At 43.8% G+C, this 19464-nt stretch overlaps 1 protein-coding gene across 7 annotated transcripts in view; it reads right to left on the minus strand.

Moving 5' to 3' along the window:
- Positions 1 to 19464, minus strand: part of DLGAP1 (DLG associated protein 1) — a 299101-nt gene that overhangs the window by 6308 nt on the left and 273329 nt on the right. For all 7 annotated transcript variants that reach the window (XM_018039625.1, XM_018039624.1, XM_018039626.1 and 4 more), the window contains 2 exons: positions 18669 to 19090; positions 3975 to 4066 (listed from right to left, as the gene is read on the minus strand). In XM_018039625.1, the coding sequence (XP_017895114.1) occupies positions 3975 to 4066; positions 18669 to 19090 (514 nt within the window). The remainder of the gene's footprint in view (positions 1 to 3974; positions 4067 to 18668; positions 19091 to 19464) is intronic.

Raw genomic sequence — 19464 nt, forward strand, 5'->3', positions numbered from 1 at the left:
AGAAAGAAAAACAGTCATGCTTTAGAAGCGATGTTTGTGACAAGCCCAGGATCAACGCGGCATTTTCAAATACTTCAAATAACAAAAGGAGGATGAGTTCCTTTTAGTTTTCAGATAGGAAAGAAAAGTGAAGTTACTGATGGTGCCATGCTGTGCTATGCTTAGTCGCTCAGTCGTGTCCGACTCTTTGTGACACCATGGATTGTAATCCGCCAGGCTCCTCTGTCCATGGGGATTCTCCAGGCAAGAATACTGGAGTGGGTTGCCATGCCCTCCTCACTGATGGTACTTCTATTTATTTATTTTATATTTTATAGGTATATATGTTTTATGGGGCTTCCCAGGTGGCACTAGTGGTAAAGAACCCACCTGCCTCAGCAGGAGACATAAGAGACAAGGGTTCGATCCCTGGATGGGGAAGATCTCCTGGAGGAGGGCATGAGAATCCACTCCAGTATTCTTGCCTGGAGAATCCCATGGACAGAGAAGCTTGGTGGGCTACAGTCCATTGGGTCTGAAAGAGTTGGACACGACTGAGCGACTAAGCATACATGCATATATTATTTATATATATATATATATATCCCTCTATATATTCACCTTTATTAAGGACTAATTGACAAATAAGATTATAAGATATTTAGAATGTACCCTATGATGATTTGATAGAGACACACCTTGTATAGGACTTCCCCATCGAGTTAAGCAGCACATTATCACCTCACATCTTTATCCTTTTGTGTGTGTGTGTGAGAACATTTATCGTCTACTCTTTCTTAGCAAAGCTCAGTTAGACAATACAGTGTTATCAACCATAGTCACCATGTTCTAATTAGATCCTCAGATCTCATTCATTTTATAGCTGAAAATCTGTATCATTTTACCAATGCCCCCTCCATTTCCCCTACCCCTGAGCCCTTGCCAACCACTTTTATACTCTCTCTATGAATTTGGCTTTAAAAAAAAAAATTCCAGTACAAACAATAATTTTATACAATCATTTTATACACATTTGAGTCAGTGATTCTCAATGTCAAGGTAAAATTCTTTTGTAATACAGCATCTATCAGTATGGTATCGTGGGGAATCTAAACATTTGGAAAAAACCCAGAATGTGTGTTATATGCCAAAATGCATTTAAAACTATATTTAAATGAAAATACCATATTACCAAAAAATACAGTCTATTGTTATTAGAGTCAGTATTTGACTCCATGGGATCCAGCATACTCAGAGAACAGATAAGGAATCTAAAATAAGATTCATTTTAAATACTTACCTTGAGTGAAATAATAGGGCAAACAAGTGATAAGTAATAAAAGAATTAGATTTTCAAAGTATTGTGTGTTTAACAATTAAGATATTTCTAATATTGGAAGTCATTTTATCATATAAGTACTTGGACATAATTGTTTAGAAATGAATTGGTTTTAAAATTGACCATAACATAATACGGCAAATGTGAGAACGCTTGTCTGTATGTAAACATAGATTTCTGTGCATTTGCTAGATAATATTAAAGATTCTTTGATGTGTGGATTGATCTTCTTTGCCCTCATTCACATATCCCTGACAAGCACTAGAGAGTAGGAACCTCTAATTTATATGATCTGAGACATAAAAACCATAACTAAGAGACTGAAGGTATTACTACCGGCAACAATAGCTAAAGGTATTCATGGGCAGATAGGTGGGGCTCATACTTATCAGAGGTTTCTATTGAGGTTCCATTTGGTTACCTCTGGGTATCCCAGGCAATTGGAAAGACTGTGAAATCTCATGCCATATAATAACTTGAGGCCCGTTCTTACTTTTAAAACAACCCTAAAGAAATGACATCATCAGAACTTCAGAAAGCACAGGGTAAGTGACCATCAAAGTTAACAGACTGGAAAAAATACTTTTTAGCCTTTTGATGGATGAGTATTATTGGTCTGACTTCAAAATAAATACAAGAATGTATTTATAAACTTATACTTTTAAAACTACCCATAGTTCATTGGAATAATTAAATTCTAAAATTTGTAAGTATTTGGTTCACTGTTAAACTCTATTCCAGTGACACCTAAATTAATAAGAGGGCTTCTCTGTAGCATTTTGATATAGTAAACTCCAATGTTTCTTATATCTAGGTTCAGAATAGACAGATAATAATTTTGACAAAGTACTTGTCAGCTGGAGTTTTATGATCTCACAATATATTACCTTATCTTATTTGTAATTAAAAGCTAAATTCCTCATACCTTGAAGTTCACTAAAGCCTTCTAGGTCACAAGCCCTGTTGTTAAACTATGATAGCATTTAACTCTGTAGTAACAAGGGAAATTTGTTCCTTTCCCATCAGGAATCTCTTTGCACCCTCATCATCCAAGGGATGAATGGGGAAGCAGAGAGAAAGAGCCTGGGTGCTCAGCCAGTCTCTTAATCAGTGGCTCCTGTGACACCCAGCACAAGTAGTAGTTGTGAAACCTGCTTCAGTCTGAACCAGGTCACTTGAAGGTCAGAGGCGATAGAGGATGAGAAAGATAACGAGGGCCAGTTTGAGAAATATGGCTTTATATGAACTTTTTAATTTAAAGAGTTAAAGAATAATATGAATTAAGATCTGTGACACGTGAGCAAGTTTACAAATTAGAAGGAATTCTGTACCTGACACATAGTGAAGCTCAATAAAATATTTGTTAAATCACTGATCAATACATTTACTAATATATATTATCTCATAATTCAGAATAGAATTTCTGAGAAGGTGAAAGAAGGGCCAGGTCATTTTTGCTGAGGAAGGGGAAAACAAACTATGGGTATGGGAGGTCAGGGTGAGGAGGCAGGAAAGAGAGGTTTCACAAAGAAAAGCCTGGTGAAGGGGGATAAGAGCACTGACTTGTGCAGACTTTATATCTGCTCTTGGTTGAGTCTTGTCTAAACAAATCCCATTCAGTCTGTATTTGTCCTTGTTAACAACAAGATGTAGTTAGAACGCTAAACAACAACAACAACAACAACAACAACCATAGTTTGGGTCAATCAGATCACAAATGATTGTGTTTTGAACTTTCCAGAAGATTAAAAGAATTGCTTTTAATTTTCTTTATTTTAGATGCAGTTTCCATCCCTGGGTCAGGGGTATCCTCTGGAGGAGGAAATGGCTATCCACTCCAGTATTCTTGCCTGGAGAATCTCATGGACAGAGGAGCCTGGCAGGCTACAGTCTATAGGGTCGCAAAGAGTTGGACACAACTGAGGGACTGAGCACACAGATGCAGCTTGATCATTAATTGGCCAATAAAAGCTATTTTTGTGGAATGACACTTGTGGAGATGGCAGAATTAAAAAAAAAAAAAAAACGTGAGGAAGCTCTTGGCCTTGCATTTTGCTGACAGTTTTTTAAAAATGTTGTTGCTGCTAATACTGGTTTTGTCTGTTTGTTCTGCTTTATTTCATTTCTGTGTGTCCAAGAAAGATGAATGATTCATTGTTCTCATGGAGATCAAAGCTACACTTTCTGACACCTTCCACCTCCAGTTCTTGAATTAAAACAGAGCACTCTGATAAGGCAAAAGGCCACAATGGCTACTTCAGAAAGAAACTCGTTATCCCAAATTATTTTTTTCTGAAATATTATGTTTGAAATATCAGGCTGCTCCAGTTGGGTAAGAATAATAAAGTCAGGAGGCCAGGAAAATAGAAAATCTTTAGCAACCAGAAAAAGAAAAAAAAAGGAAATGGAGTTTTAACTTGATAACTTGATTGGATTCTTTCTTCGAAGATTACTTAATATTTTTTATTATTTTAAAAGATAAATATTTTTAAGAAAAAGCAGGAAATATATGATTCATCGGAAAATTCTCTCTGTCAGGTTGAGAGAGTCCAATGAGCCCTGGCTTGGTTCTACTTTAGTTGGACTGGTCTTGACCACATGGTCTTCTCACGGGGAGGAGCTGAGAAAACTAGTATTGACAGGGAAAGATACCTACCAGGTTTTCTTCACACAGTTCTCTGAACTGGTAGAATTTCTGGGCCATAAGAAGTTGGGCACTGCCCACTGCGGTTCGGATTTTCCCTAGAACTGAAAAAAGCAAACAGACAAGAAGTTTACACATGATGTCTCATTGTTGAGACTTAGTCTGGCAAAGCAAAGAGGAAGTTGCGCTGTAGTAATTAGGGAAGACCGCATGCAGAACGCACGCGCGCGCGCCCGCGCACACACACAGCCAGGTCGTGCCCTCGCTCTGCGTGTCTATGCAACAGACGCTCCCGAGTTAAAGTAGAAAACCAGCTTGGAAAAACCCACATGCTCACCAGGCATCTTTCTTAGGGATAACGGAGTTTTCCATCACAGCCCTGGATGTTACCAGGAGAGGAGGCAAATAGTTCTGCTTTGTTTTATCCCTTTTACTGCAAGGATGCATTTCCAGTGTTTACCAGTCCGGTTAGGGATTTATTTGTGTCAGCAGTCATGGTCTGCTAGCTTGTTTTTCGAATCCGAATCCAAACACAAGGAAAGCAGCCCTGACTTGCAGGGGGTAGGGATCTCATGGCACTCACCAAATCCCATCCACAGCTTGCCTTATTTTTCCGGAGCTCAGCCACTGGGACTGTCGGGAAAGAAAGCCTGGCCAACTGAAAGATTTTGTAAGGAGTGAACATTTTCAGCTCGTTGCCTAGGGAACGCCAGCACTGTCCCAGCTTTTACACTCCACGGACCAGTGTTATTGTTCAGAGACGTTTAATTCCCTGTGCACTGTGCTGAAAATCCTCCCCTTTGCAAGCTACTTCTTGACTTGAGTGAAGTTGAAGTGGAGAACCTTCCAGCAGTGCGAGAGCTGAGCGGGGCGGAGCTTCTGCCCGGAGCAACCCTAAGCATCTCTGAGCATCCCAAGCTCCGGATTATCCCAGAGGCGCTCGCTCCGCCTGGTGGGGACTGCCCCGCTAAAGCCCGGCTACCCGCCACCACCACCGGGCAGGAAGGAAGGGGAGAGGCGGCCACAGAGAAAAACAGAGCAGGCGGGCCTCCCAGGGGCACTTGCCCACTTGAAGCTATTCACTGGGGCTGGGAGGGATTTTATGGGACTGAAGCAAACGTTTTTGCTGCTGTAGTTTTGTTCTGATTTTACCGTGTCTGAGCCTCAGAGTGGAATTAGATCTCCTTTTTTTGACCTCATTCCCCACAAAGACTGAGAAGACAACAGAAGGACAAGCAATGTCGTTTGGCTCAGGGTTTCCTGGTGAATTGCTTCTCTGTTAGTTTAAGGCTGCCAGGCTGGATAATGGTTCCTGCGGGCCACCACTGCTCTCTACCCAAATAATTCACACACGTTTCTGGGTCAGGAAGATCCTCTGGAAGAGGGCACGGCAACCCACTGCAGTATTCTTGCCTGGAGAATCCCCATGGACAGAGGAGCCAGGCAGACTACAGTCCATACTCACAGAGACGAAGTGCCTGAGCACGCATATACAAGTAACCCAGGCATTTCTGGACTTGGGAAGTCACCAGTGACACCATGAGGCTGAGGTGCAGAGGCCACCTCCCTAGGGAGAGCTGGGGTCCCCCTTGAGAGCATCTGGCACAGTTCTTCAGGCCTAAGTGTTGGGTTTTTTTCAGTCTATCTGCTTTTAGAATCTTTTGGAATAGTTGCATTTTCCTCTTTAATTGATCCATCATGTCTGTGAGGCCCTCCTCCTTTTTCTTTTTCAATTTAAAAAATTTATTGGAGTAAAGTTGCTTTAAAATACTGTTAGTTTCTGCTGTACAGCAAAGTGAATCAGCCATACATATACACATATCCCCCTTTTTAGATTTCCTTCCCATTTCAGGTCACCAAAGAGCATTGAGTTCCCTGTGCTATGCAATAGGTTCTCATCAGTTACCTATTTTATACATAATGTCACCTCCCTCCATCTCAACACCCCAAAGCAGAAAGGACATGGGGAAACAGGGTACCATAGAAGCTAAAGGGTCAGGCCCTGAGCTGGCTGAGGGTCCTCTCTGGAAAACTTAGCATCCATTGCTCTGGACAGGTCACCTAATCTCTGTTTTCTTATATGTAAAATGGATCGAACCCAGGTCTCCTGTATTGCAGGTGGGTTTTTTACTGTCTGAGCCATCAAGGAAGCCCCATTTTTTTTTTTTTTTTACTGTATGTGGTGGCAATGAACTTTGCAGGGACTGGGCTGGCAGTCAACGCCAAGGCCAAAGCAGTCCCAGAGGAGGCTGCAAAGATATGTGGAGTTTCCATAAAAGCTGGTGCAGAGACAGTCCATGGGGAGTCTGGGAACTCATTCACTTAGAGATACTGGGACTGGAAGCAGTCAAACACCCAGTGCTTCCTGACTATGCCAGCTCCCCCATCAGCATGTTAGAACTCAGAAACAGAGCAGAGGACTTCCCCGGTGGTGCAGTGGATAAGAATCCACCTGCCAAAGAAGGGGACATAGGTTTCATCTCTGGTCTGGGAAAATTCCACATGCTGCAGAGCAGCTAGGCTTGTGTGCGCCACACTGCTGAGCCCATGTGCTGCAACTACTGAAGCCCACACACCCTAGAACCTATGCTCCACAACAAGAGAAGCCACAGCAACGAGAAGCCCAACCACCACAATGAAGAGTAGCCCCTGCTCGCCACAACCAGAGAAAACCCGCACAGAGCAACAGAGATCCAGTGCAGAGAAAAATAAATACATAAATAATTAAATGGAACTCACTTAAAAAAAGAGAGAGAGCAGAACAGACATATTTTTAATATCTTCAACCTGGACACTACCTATCAATTCAAAGGAGTCCATCTGGCTGTCCCACCAGTGGTGAAGGTTCTACAGCGGTCAGACTAGGTGAACACCTCCCAGACCCAGCTGCCTACACCTGATTCACCTGGTCTGCTTCCTTGCCTGTCTAACTTCCTCTGTGTAACATAGCAGAAAAAGCACAGGCACTGGAATCTGAAATGCCATTTATCAGCTACATATCCTGGGAGAATTTATTGTACTCAGACTCTGCCCTCTTTATCTGCGAGTGATCATAATAATATCTTCCTAGGATTGTAGACTGTAGATATGATGAAATCGTGTATGAAAATCCTTAGGCTGTAGCAGGAATTATAACTCCTATATCCTTTTGACATTCTTGGTCATTTACCGGGGAAACAAAAGGTGATATATTTCCAAAGGGGATTATTTCTCCTGCGAATCTTCACACTCCAAACTCTCTTCCCAACAGTGTGGCCTGATTGAATGTCCTCTTTTTTGGTGGCTGCCATGCAGGCAGACCTGGACAAGTGTCAAGGAGTGGGCGAACCATGTCTTTAATCATGTCTCTGTGTAAATAAGGAATCCATAACAATTCTCCAGGGCCCCAGATTTTCGTCCCTATCTGTAGAGTCTGGCATAGCTCCCCACCTATCAGAGCTAGAACAGTGGTTAACTGATTGACAGAGACACAGAGGAGACAGAATCTTAACCAAGGACTCCTAGACCACTCTGTTGGAGACTGTGCAGAAAAGAAACTTGCAAAATCAAAGATCAGATTCTCCTCGGGGGCCACAGTTGCTCCAGGCAAACAAGGACCATCTTCAGGTACAGAGCAGACCAGATACATTCTGCTGGCCTGCAGAGTGCAGGGCCCTCCCTTCTCGCGCAACAGTGTTTCGCCACATGGTTTAGAGCCATTCAAATCCGTGGGATCCAAACTCAGTGTGTCTCTTGCTGTTGATCATTAGTCCTTGGAGATGGTCTTGGTCCACTCCCTCCCTGACCCTCCTTTTCTGACTCTCATTCACTGGCAACTGAATCCCTGCTCCCTGGTCTTCAGCAAAAACCTTGTCTCCTATGAGATGAAGAAAATGGAAGGAATCAGGCATGAATATTCTCAGTGTTCTGCCTCTCCTGACACTTGCCCACCCCCATGGTCCCCTAAAGCTCTAAAGAGGGGAGGTTTTGCACGAAGGATGAGCAGTGATGCGGTCAGCATCAGAGATGTCAGGTGCCCGAAGTACTGCCATTCATTCCTGATGGAATCAGCTCAAGACTGACAACCACCCCTGTGCTAAACAGCTCTCCACATCCACCCCTCCCATCTCCCTGTATCCTGGTCCCACTCCCTCATGGTTGCTCTTCCATCTCAGCCCCTCTTGAGAGCTTTACCTGAGAGATCTGGGAGCTGCCTCAAGTCTCTCCCATCCTCAGGGAAAAGTCCTCCCCCATCTCGTAATCCCCTCTAGCTAACATAAAATCCCTCTCCTCCCCTGTTATGGTCTGACTTCTATCCTCCCCAAAGTCATCTGTTCAAATCCCAACCTCCAGAACCTCTGATCGGGACTGTATTTAGAGATGGCCTTCAAACCTGTACTTAAGTTAAAGCAAGGTCATTAAGGTGAGCCCTCATCTAATATAACTGGTGTTCTTATTAGACAGTGGAGTTAGGACGTAGATACACACAGAGGGAAGACCAAACCAATGGGAGAGGCCTCGGGAGAAACTGGCATCTTGATCTCAGCCTTCTAGCCTACAAAACTACGACAAAAAAAATTTCTGTTGGTCGGACCACCAGGTGGTACTTGGTCACGACAGCCAGAGCATGTGAATACATCCTGGTAGATGCTGGATTCTTCAAAGGGCAGACTCCTTTGCTCTCTGCATCCTCAGCTCCCAGTGGTCCTGCCTCCCTTCAGTCTGGCTCTCCCTGCCCTCCCCCCACTTCTGGTCCTCTGTGTTTGGCACAAGGGAATCTCAGCCCCCTGGGTACTCACAGGGCTCTCTGGTCCTGGCCTGGCTTCCCTCTTCCCTCTACCTCTGGAATGTTGAACACAATACTCGGTCCTGAGTCTACTTCCCTTGACTCCTGTGAGAGATCTCATCCATGCTCCTGGGTTCAGCTATTCTGTAAAAGAGGTTTATTTTGCTCAAATTTGTAACTGGGGTTATACCAGCCCCTGGTGTAGCATGTCTGAGCAGTTGCTAGACACCTCTTTGGATTTGTGTCCCCAAATCCACATCCCCTTCAGGAGACTTTAGTTGCTTACAGTTAGGGTTAAAGGCTCCATCACCCCTCCTCGCCAGTTTGGAGGTTTGGCTTTGTTGAGGGAGCCAGAGGGTGTTCTTATTTCATACAGTTCTCATGCTTAAAACTGTTCTGTGTTCTTCTATCGTCCCTGAGATAAGTGAGAAACTCCTTTTAATGGGCCACCTGTTTAACCTCACCTCTGCCCACTCCTATGATGCCTTAGGCCCACAATTTCCCAAAGCTGGTCTCTCCACAGTGCCTTTGCTCAGGCTAAACACTGAACTGAGGGTGCCTCCTGCCTTGGGCCCACATTGACCCTGCCCACTGGCCCCACCCCTTGAACCTCTCCCTGTCTTTGCACCTCAAATTCCTGTGCACAGCTCTGTCTCTGCCCTCTCCAAATTCTTTCTAGCATCATCTATTTGTCTGGCTTTCTAACCAGACCAGGAGCCCCTCAATGGCATGGACTCAGCCAACGTAACTCCTGATATCCTGTAGAAGGTGTAAGTTTCGAAGTGAACTGACTCATCTGTAAACTTTATGTTAACCTGAAAAATTAATGGTAAGATTCCAGGCCTTAAGCGTTCCACTTCTTTAAGATTTTACTGTGCCCAGCACCACTTTTTCATTACAATCTTGATTAATTAATTATCTAATACAGTCTTGGTTGGGTTATTGTTCCTCTTGTGTGCTCAGTAGCTTCAGTCATGTCTGACTCTTTGCAACCCAATGGACAGTAGCCCACCAGGCTCCTCTGTCCATGGGATTTTCTAGGCAAGATTGTTCCTCGTGGTTTTCTGTTTATAATACTAATTATAATAATACTAGTGCTGACTCTGGCTGGAAGAGCCAGGCCATTTGGGATAAAGTGGAACATGCCTCTGGATGAATTAAACCTCCTTATCGTAAACTTTTGACTTGTTTTTACTCACTTGGCCTCCCTCCACCATGGTTTAGACTTTAGGAGTGAGGAGGAAAAAGGAAGTTTTAAAAGAGTAGATCCACCCACGTAGATGGGTGGATTTGTCAGACCAAAATCTGTGTGATTTCAAGTCAGATTACCCACGCAGAGATGTTTTTATTTACAAGTGTGTCCTCATGGAAAAGAATTTTGCCAACCAACTGCCCAGCTGTTTCTCAAATACATTTGTGATCCAGAGCTGCTGTCAATGAAAGGTCTACACAGAAAACATGAATCTGTTTCATTCCTGGCTGACAACAGCTGCTCTGAATGTAACAAGAGCACTTTTTTTTTTTCTTAAAGGAGCCAAAACTTAAATGAATAAAGAATGATGAATTTATTAAAGGTTAATGAACAAAGAATAGAATTCTCAAGTAGAAATTATCTCGTGGACTAAAACCAGAGCTTCCATGGGGCTAAGCCCTGGGGGAAATATTATTTTGTTTGTAAAGAGCAAGTTTTCAAACACTCAGCTAATTTTATTTTTCCCCGACTCTTACTTCAGGAGTCCTACTTGTAAAAGATGCTTATGTTCCCATCCATGTCTCCATTGACATCAGCCATGAACTAGTAACAGCATCCACATCACATAGACAGATACAGTTTTTGAGCCTTTGAAACTGGAATGAGATGAAATGAGTCAACATTTCCCTTGGGAATATGAAAGGACTAAAAACTGCATTTGAAGTCCATTCCAATGATCTTCCACAGAAATAGTTATGGTTGGAGAAAGCAATGGGGAATTGTGGTCATGGTCCTGGTTCCCTCTGCCCATCTCTACCTTTCCCTGCCTTCATGCCTCTGAGCCTCTCAGCCTCAGATCACTCCCAGTAAAACACACCTGCAAAAGGATGCCCAGACCAGCACCAACACCTTCCTCTTTGTGCCCAGCACTGTGCAGAGCAAAATGCACCCAGCATTCTGGAAGGTTAAACATAAGACACATTGCACCCAGTTTTCTTTTTATTACTGCCACTTCCTTTGTGGTCACTAATTTCAGGTTGGTTAGACCTTAAAAAACATGTAAGCCTGTGTGTGTATGTGCATGTGTGTGTGTGTTGGGGCATGGAGGTGGGGAGGGACCTTTTGAAGGTCAATTCAAAGGAAAGATGAGACTAGAACCGGAAGGAGCTAGGATGCACCCACCTTACCCACTTAGAAGCACTCAAGGCTTAAGGCAGCTGAGCTGCAGAAATCACAGCTTGCTCCTGTGCCTGCCACCCACCAGTCCTCAGGCTGAAGAGAGGCCACAGGAACCCTGGGCAGAGCAAGCTTGGGATGGCACCCATCAACGGTTGAGGCGATGACTGTGCACAGCTTCCCCACTGTAACTCAACCTAAAACCTGGCAAACCCCATTTCAGGTTTCATTACCGGCCCGACGTTCACTGCCAAGGCTCCCAGGCCTTCTAGGGGACTCAAGGTAAAGTTTCAGTAATGGGGGATGCTATTACCAGGCAAAAGAAAGTGTTACTAATCTGTCTCCCTCCCACACATGCTTTGGGTTTATCCCTTCCTTTCAGATAAAGCCTGAAAATTCCACATAGAAGTTGTCCACAGTTCAGGAGGCAAAGCTAGATTTCCAAGCACAATCAACCAGTATATTTCATCCTGGAGCCACTGAAACTCGAGCCCATGTTTGGAGCTGGTCGTGCTGGACTGCATTCCTGGTGGGAGCCCTGCACTCCATCTGGGCTTTTCGTCCTGGTCAGATAAAACCAGACGGATCCCTGTAACATGCAGGCCCTCTCCAACAGCGTGAGGGAGCATCTCCCTGGGACAGCTGTTTCACACAAGGGCCCATTGTCTGAGACAAGCTCGGGTCGGTTTACTTCGAAAGCTGCGGGAACATTCTGTCAGCTGCTATGGCTCCCTTGCTCACTGCAGATTTCTTTTAGTTTGTTATTGAGCCAAAAACCTACCATCGACTGTTAGGGAGGAAGGTTTAACCCAAGAACCAAAGTCTTCACGCTGCTTTCATTTTATCAGGAGAAAGGATAGCTCCCCACACCCGAAGAATTTATAGCTCGACTTTTGGAGAGCCGTGACTGTAAGTGTTTGTTTTCTTTCTGGACTTCCTTTGTCCAGTTTTGGGGAAAGCAGTGTTTTCCAGTCCTGGAAGGCCACAAACAAGATCCCTAGGAAGCAGCATTCAGAATTAGGATGATAGCAGCATAAAATAACTGATCACTGAATAATTCCTGCAAATTGGATGACTCTTTTTTTTTTTTTTTCTTCAGGGCTTCCCTGGTGGCTCTGATGGTAAAGAGTCCTCCTGCAATTCAGGAGACCCAGGTTTGATCCCTGGGTCAGGAAGATCCCTGGAGAAGGAAACGGCTACCTGCTCCAGTATTCTTGCCTGGGAAATCCCATGGACTGTGGAGCCTGGAGGGCTACAGTTCATGGGGTCACAAAGAGTTGGATGTGACTGAGCGACTATCACTATGTTACTTCAACTCTCTTAGAGAGAAGGGTGACTGCAACCAACCCAGGCCCCAAATCTGAATCTCAGGTTCCCATTAAGCAGCTGGTTTTTTACGGGGGAAGGGAGGCTGTGCCACGCAGTCTGCGGGCTCTTAGTTCCCCAGCCAGGGATCAAACACCCACCCTCTGTACTGGAAGCACAGAGTCTTAATCACTGGACCACCAGGGAGGTCCCAGAGCAGACGGGTGCTGCTCCTAACTTCTTTTTCTCCCCCATGGACATGCTGTGTTTTGAATTTAGGAAGATATTTAACTTACAGTCCTATAAGCATGATGAATAAGTATGGACGTGATGATAGCAAGTCTGACTCATATACCTTCAGCTGCTGCAGAGTATTTTTGGGGGAAGGGGGATATTTTTGTGTGTGTGTGGTGAAATATGCATAAGATCTACCATTTCAACCATTTTTAAGTGGGCCATTCAGAGACATTAAGCACATTCACCAAACATTTAAAAATATTTAAAATATGGAATAATTCTGGGGCCCCACAAGATAAATTAAGCAGGTATGATTAGAATCGTCCTTTCTCCCACCCAGTCCTGCTTCTTTCCCTACTGATGGTGAAGACCAGCTCTCCTGGGAGGGATTGCTCACGGAGTCACCATTGTCACATACCCTGAAGAATGACCCTCCTGTCTGGGACTCAACACAAAAGGTGGTTTGATGAGCAGACACATAGATCTGTGCTTGACTCATCTATCAGAGCTCTTTTGCTGTGTACACAGATTTTTTTTTTTCAAAAGCCAGTTACTTAGACATTGGCTATGCCTGCCAAACAGAACTGGCTCCCCTTCCTTACTACCCACCCCCCTTATTAAAAAAAAAACAAACAAGCAAAGGTTAAATTAGAGACTTACTAAAACAAAGGCCCTCTGCAACCCCAGGCCCACTTATCGGAACAGAAGTGAGGTTGCCAAGGAGGCAGGGGCAGATATGTATGGAGAGCTTTGGAGGAGGCACTCAGGAACACACAAAGTGTTATTGTCTTGTCAGATGTTATTCATGTTGTATCTATTCCACCAGGCGCTTCTGTGCTCTGTGACCTTGGACAAGAGACTGCCAGAGAGCTGTTTTGAGGGCAAATAAAACACCTGTCAAAGCCTGTAGCCCACGGGCCCCGGGGACTGTGAGGACAAGATGGATATTCTTTCATGAGCTCGTATTCTTACTTTCTCCCTATTCTCTGGTCAGATCCTCACCGATTTCCATTAGCCTCATTTGAAATTGGCGACTCTGATGCGCCATGTGCATGCTCCTCTGTGCTGTTTTAGAATTCTGGAACGCCAGTGGGTACAGTTTCCGTTTCATACATCCCAGAGCATGAAAGACAGAGAAAGCCTTCAAGTGCTTGTGAGTAGAATCTCGTCCCAAGAGCTAGAAGGGACATGCGCGTTCACCTGGCCCAGGCAACTGACAGACACACAAGTCCTTTCCAGCCTTTGGCGCTAGGTGTTCATATCTGTCTACCAGATCCCTGTTCTGATCAGCAGGGCTCCCCACTTTGCCAGGTGCTGCCCCTTCCAGCTTTGGGCAACAACAGCAGTGAGTTACTCGAATATTTTGTAAGCTACTTAGGAAGAAAGGTTTGGCTAAAGAAAACGCTTCTGTAAAACAGACTTTTCAAAGTAGTTTCAGGATTCAAATACATATTCACCAATCCCATGCTATATGTCAAGAACTGGCAGAGGGACAGGGGATATGAAGATGAATGAGACAAGAAGAATTTCTGTCCTCAGACCTCACTTTTCAGTCGAGGAGAGCGATACATAGATTATCATCAAATAATGTTGGAAATACCTGGCAGACAAATGTACGACTATTAACAGAAGCACCCAGTTCAGCCCAAGGTGGTGCATTCTGCAAAGACTTCTAGAAGGTGAGGTTCAAGCTGAAGGAGGAACCTTTTTTGTAGGCTAGATGGGCTTATATGAACAGACATTAGACATTTCTAATTTGAATCACTTTGGTACATTTAAAAAACCATACAGTAAAGGCATTTACCTCTGAACTTTGTGTTGGCTGTTGGATCAAAAGTTTTAAAATAATATTTTGAAAAATTAATAATTTGGACTTTTCACTATAGACGATTGGTTTTCCAACTGAACTCGAGAAATCTGAGGAACTTTTTGGTTGGTAGGGAGGGACATTGTTCCAGGGACTGAGGAGACAGAACTCTGAGCCCTTATCAGAAAGCTTCACTGTTCTTCCTGTTATTTTATTGGTGTTGGGTGTATTTTTTTTTAACTAGGGAAAGCGGGCTCTGACATCGAAATATATTTCAAACTACAAAGGGAAACTCACTCCCCAGTGAAACAGGTCTCATTGCATACTTGCCATCTAAGATTAGTCAGTTGACTGCTTTAAAGCAAAGCATCAAAACCACTCCCATGCTTAGTTATCTTTGCTTGTTCTGCAGCCATGACCCTTACACCTCCCCAACCCCGTCCCCAGGCAGCGACCTTGTAAAATAGAGGTAGAACTAAAAAAATCTCTAAAGAAAACGTCCTTAAGATGTATGGCTTCTTAATAGTAAGACAAGCAGTACCTTCGTGTACAAACAGCAAATTATTATTAGAACAATCTTGTTATAACAAAATATTTTCATATGGAATAGGTTTATAAGTCCTGTTTATAAATCAATATTTTAGTTTATTTTTTAATAAATTAATATTTTAAATAACATCTGAAATAAACATTCTGGAACAGTGAATGAATGAGCAGTTCATTCATTCATTCATTCATGTTCAAGATACAAATACACTTCTGTTTCATCCCAAACATAGGATGAGAGTCTGATTTTCTGGCATGATTTTCACCTTTCAAATACATATGCTTGTATCAAAATACATTGACTTGTTTTCATAACTTACACTTACCAGCTATGTAAATGTCAAGGAAGATTCTCCTAAATCTTTATACATTGGCTATCCTCAGGCATCATTATAAAGCTGGGTTGAGAGAAATAGATCTAGTCTCAGATGGGAAGAAAAGATAAGATGAACAGAAAATACCACATGAACAGCTTCCCAGGTCATACTGGAAGTTAACTGGGGGAAGCTAGAACAAGTCTGAATCAATGCAATGAATGGCCTGAAATCTGCAAAACAGCTTGCCCTGTTAAGCAGGGCACCCGAGGGCATTGCTCCTTAGATGTGGGCAAGTTTACCACATCCCAGTAAAGTTTACTAGGCTTTGGGTTTGCTCATAAAGGGAAAGGAGAATAAGAAAATGCAACTGCTAAGACTTTCTTGGCTTCCCAGTGGCTCAGTTGGTAAAGAACCTGCCTAATAGTGTAGGAGATGTAGGAGGCATGGGTTCAATCTCTGGATTGGGAAGTTCCCTTGGAGGAGGAAATGGCAACCCACTACAGTATTCTTGCCAGGAGAATCCCATGGACAGAGGAGCCTGGCAAGCTACAATCCAAAGGGCTGAAAAGAGTCAGACATGACTGAGCATGCATGCATATATATACACATAGAAGACTTTCTTATTGAAACCTGCCCCCACCCACCGCTATTAGGTGTTGCTTCATAACCCTGTCACCAGGGCACAGAGCATGCTCTTTGTGGATCCACACCCAGGTGAGCATGCAGTGGCATGGACCGTTGGGGCAAGTGTCAAGGAGGTTTGCTTTTCCACTGCTAAGTTGTTTGCACTCATCATGAAAGAACAAAAGGAACATTACAGAAACATATTGATGGGTTTTCTAACCTGCTCTGAAAGGGAACAAATAAGCTAGTCAGTGGGTGGATAGGGGTCTGGAAGAGGAAAGAGCAGAGAAGAGCTGAGAGCAAGATCCAGAGCAGAAATCCTGCAACCTGTGAACTGTTATTTTCCAGTCTCCATTCTCATAAAAATACTTCCCTTATGGAAACCTAACTGCTCCCTGACACAGTTAGCTTGGTTTACTTAGTAAGTTAACTGAACATGATTTACAGAAAGCTCTAGATCTCATTATTAAAAAATTATTGTTTTTGTTAGGGATAATACATGATTGGTTATTAAAAAAAAAAGAAGTCCTTATCAGAGATGCACAGCAAAGTGATGAGATGTCTTGGATTTTCCTTAAGATCCTCTTGCAAAAATGATGACAACGTGGGAGAAGTTGAGACTGGCCACTCATTGAACTGGGTGATAGGTAGATGCGGGATTTATTATAATAAATGCTCTACTTTTGTACATGTTCTAAGATTTTTGTGACAAAAAGTTAAATGATGACTTAAAAGACAAATCTACAAAGCCATATCAAGCTTCTGCACAACAAAGGAAAATATAAGCAAGGTGAAAAGACAGCCTTCGGAATGGGAGAAAATAATAGCAAATGAAACAACTGACAAACAACTAATCTCAAAAATAGACAAGCAACTTATGCAGCTCAATTCCAGGAAAATAAACGACCCAATCAAAAAATGGGCCAAAGAACTAAATAGACATTTCTCCAAAGAAGACATACGGATGGCTAATAAAAACACATGAAAAGATGCTCAACATCACTCATTATTAGAGAAATGCAAATCAAAACCACAATGAGGTACCACTTCACACCAGTCAGAATGGCTGCGATCCAAAAATCTGCAAGCAATAAATACTGGAGAGGGTGTGGAGAAAAGGGAACCCTCCTACACTGTTGGTGGAAATGCAAACTAGTACAACCACTATGGAAAACAGTGTGGAGATTCCTTAAAAAATTGCAAATAGAACTGCCATATGACCCAGCAATCCCACTGCTGGGCATACACACCGAGGAAACCAGAATTGAAAGAGACACAGGTACCCCAATGTTCATCGCAGCACTGTTTATAATAGCCAGGACATGGAAACAACCTAGATGTCCAGCAGCAGATGAATGGATAAGAAAGCTGTGGTACATATACACAATGGAGTATTACTCAGCCGTTAAAAAGAATACATTTGAATCAGTTCTGATGAGATGGATGAAACCGGAGCCGATTATACAGAGTGAAGTAAGCCAGAAAGAAAAACACCAATACAGTATTCTAACACATATATATGGAATTTAGAATGGTAATGATAACCCTGTATGTGAGACAGCAAAAGAGACACAGATGTTTAGAACAGACTTTTGGACTCTGTGGGAGAGGGAGAGGGTGGGATGATTTGGGAGAATGGCATTGAAACATGTATACTATCATGTAAGAATCGAATCGCCAGTCTATGTCTGACGCAGGATACAGCATGCTTGGGGCTGGCGCACAGGGATGACCCAGAGGGATGTTGTGGGGAGGGAGGTGGGAAAGGGGTTCATATTTGGGAACGCATGTACACCCGTGGTGGATTCATGTCAATGTATGGCAAAACCAATACAGTATTGTAAAGTAAAATAAAGTTAAAAAAAAAAAAAAAAGCCATATCATGACAATACTCTTCCAGGTGGTTCCCACCCCAAAATGAAGGCAGGCTAAGATGCCTACCACTGATTTTCCCTGATTCAAATATATTACAGTAGGAAGAGCCACTGTTCATTCAATAATCGTTTTTCACAGGGAAATAAACATACAGCATTGATATACACACTGATTATAAACTATTTTCCAAAAATTTCACAGTTTTTGGAAATGTACAAGACATGTCTCAGTACTGTGGACATCTGTTAACTTCTTTGTTGACTGTTAACAAGGATTGTTGTTAAAACGCCAAGTGTGAAAAGAATGGTGTGTGGGGCCTCCATTATTTATTTAACTTATCCATCATTTTATCATTTATTTAATCTATTAAAATGTGTTACTTGTTTTAGCAGCTGAAGATTTGCCTAAATCTAAGAAGGAAAGCGCGGGCTAAGCAGGGTTAAGAATGTCAATAAGCGTGGCGTCTACCAGCCTAGACACGACTAGCCTCGTTTTAATCTTGTATGTTAGTGAAAGTAGTACATTTGGAAGATTATAAACACCCAAGGGATACCTAGCTGGGGATCTTTAAACTAGTTAGAATTACTGTTCCTTCCCTGAGGAGCAACACCAATGGGGGAGCGTCTTGGGGAAAGAGGAACCATTCAGAAGCCTCAGCGCACCCCACCATGGTCCAAAGCCAAAAGTCTCAGAGGCAGAGCTACAGACACTCTGACAACTACGTGAGCAGCTCGGCGCAACCGGAAGGAAGAAAGTGTCCCCGCCCCGCCCCATCCCGGATGCCCCACACCAGATGCCCCGCCCCATGCCCCGCCCAGAGCCCCAGGCGTTTGCGCGTGCGCATACGGGGCGACGGACTTACTCTCCTCAGGAAGGTTGTTCTCCCGCTCTTCTCTCTCCATCTGCTGGCACCAGCCTTCCATGCGGTCCCGCTCCGCCTGGAGAAGCTTCAGAAACCAGTGGCCGTCCCGGTGGCACACTGATCTCTGCACGGCCTCCAGGGGGTCTTCGGTGATTGAGTCAATCCAGGGGTCCGGGGGCGGCAGAATGGAAGGATCGAAGTCCGCGTCGAAGTCCTCGTCGACTGCGCAGGCGTGGTAATGGTTTCCTGAGCCCTGGATGCTGACAGTGGAGGTGCTGGCATCCCGGGAGAACTGTCTGGCCACCGGACCGGGGCACGAATTGTCCTCTATCGACTCCAGAGAGTTTTCCAGGTTGTCGTGGAAGTCCAGGTCAGCCTGCACGGCCGTCGTCACACTGTTGGAGCGAGTGAACCTGCGGAAGCTTGGAGGGATAGAGACGAATTAGTTAAGGATGTTTCTTGAAGCAAAACCACGTTCTGCTTCTCTTCATGGGTGTGCCAGGAGGGTGCGGGCAGTCTCATCCTCTCCATCTGTGGAGGTAGCCCCTGGAGGCCAGCGCATCAGTTGCCATAGCTCTAGTGTAAAGAACACGATCCCTCCTGTCTGGTCAATATGGACGGAATGTGAAATCGTATTTGGAGAAGGTTTAGAAGTGGACCAACAGGCACCAGCTCTCAAAGCCAGATCGATATCCAGGGTCCACCTTCTGCCCCAGTCTGCCATGGCTTGGATCCTTACATACAGTGATCAGTAAACTTGGTGAGGGGTAAGGAAACAATTCAGTTATATCTTGCT

Source organism: Capra hircus, chromosome 24 (genome assembly GCF_001704415.2).
Source record: "Capra hircus breed San Clemente chromosome 24, ASM170441v1, whole genome shotgun sequence".
NCBI lineage: Eukaryota > Metazoa > Chordata > Mammalia > Artiodactyla > Bovidae > Capra > Capra hircus.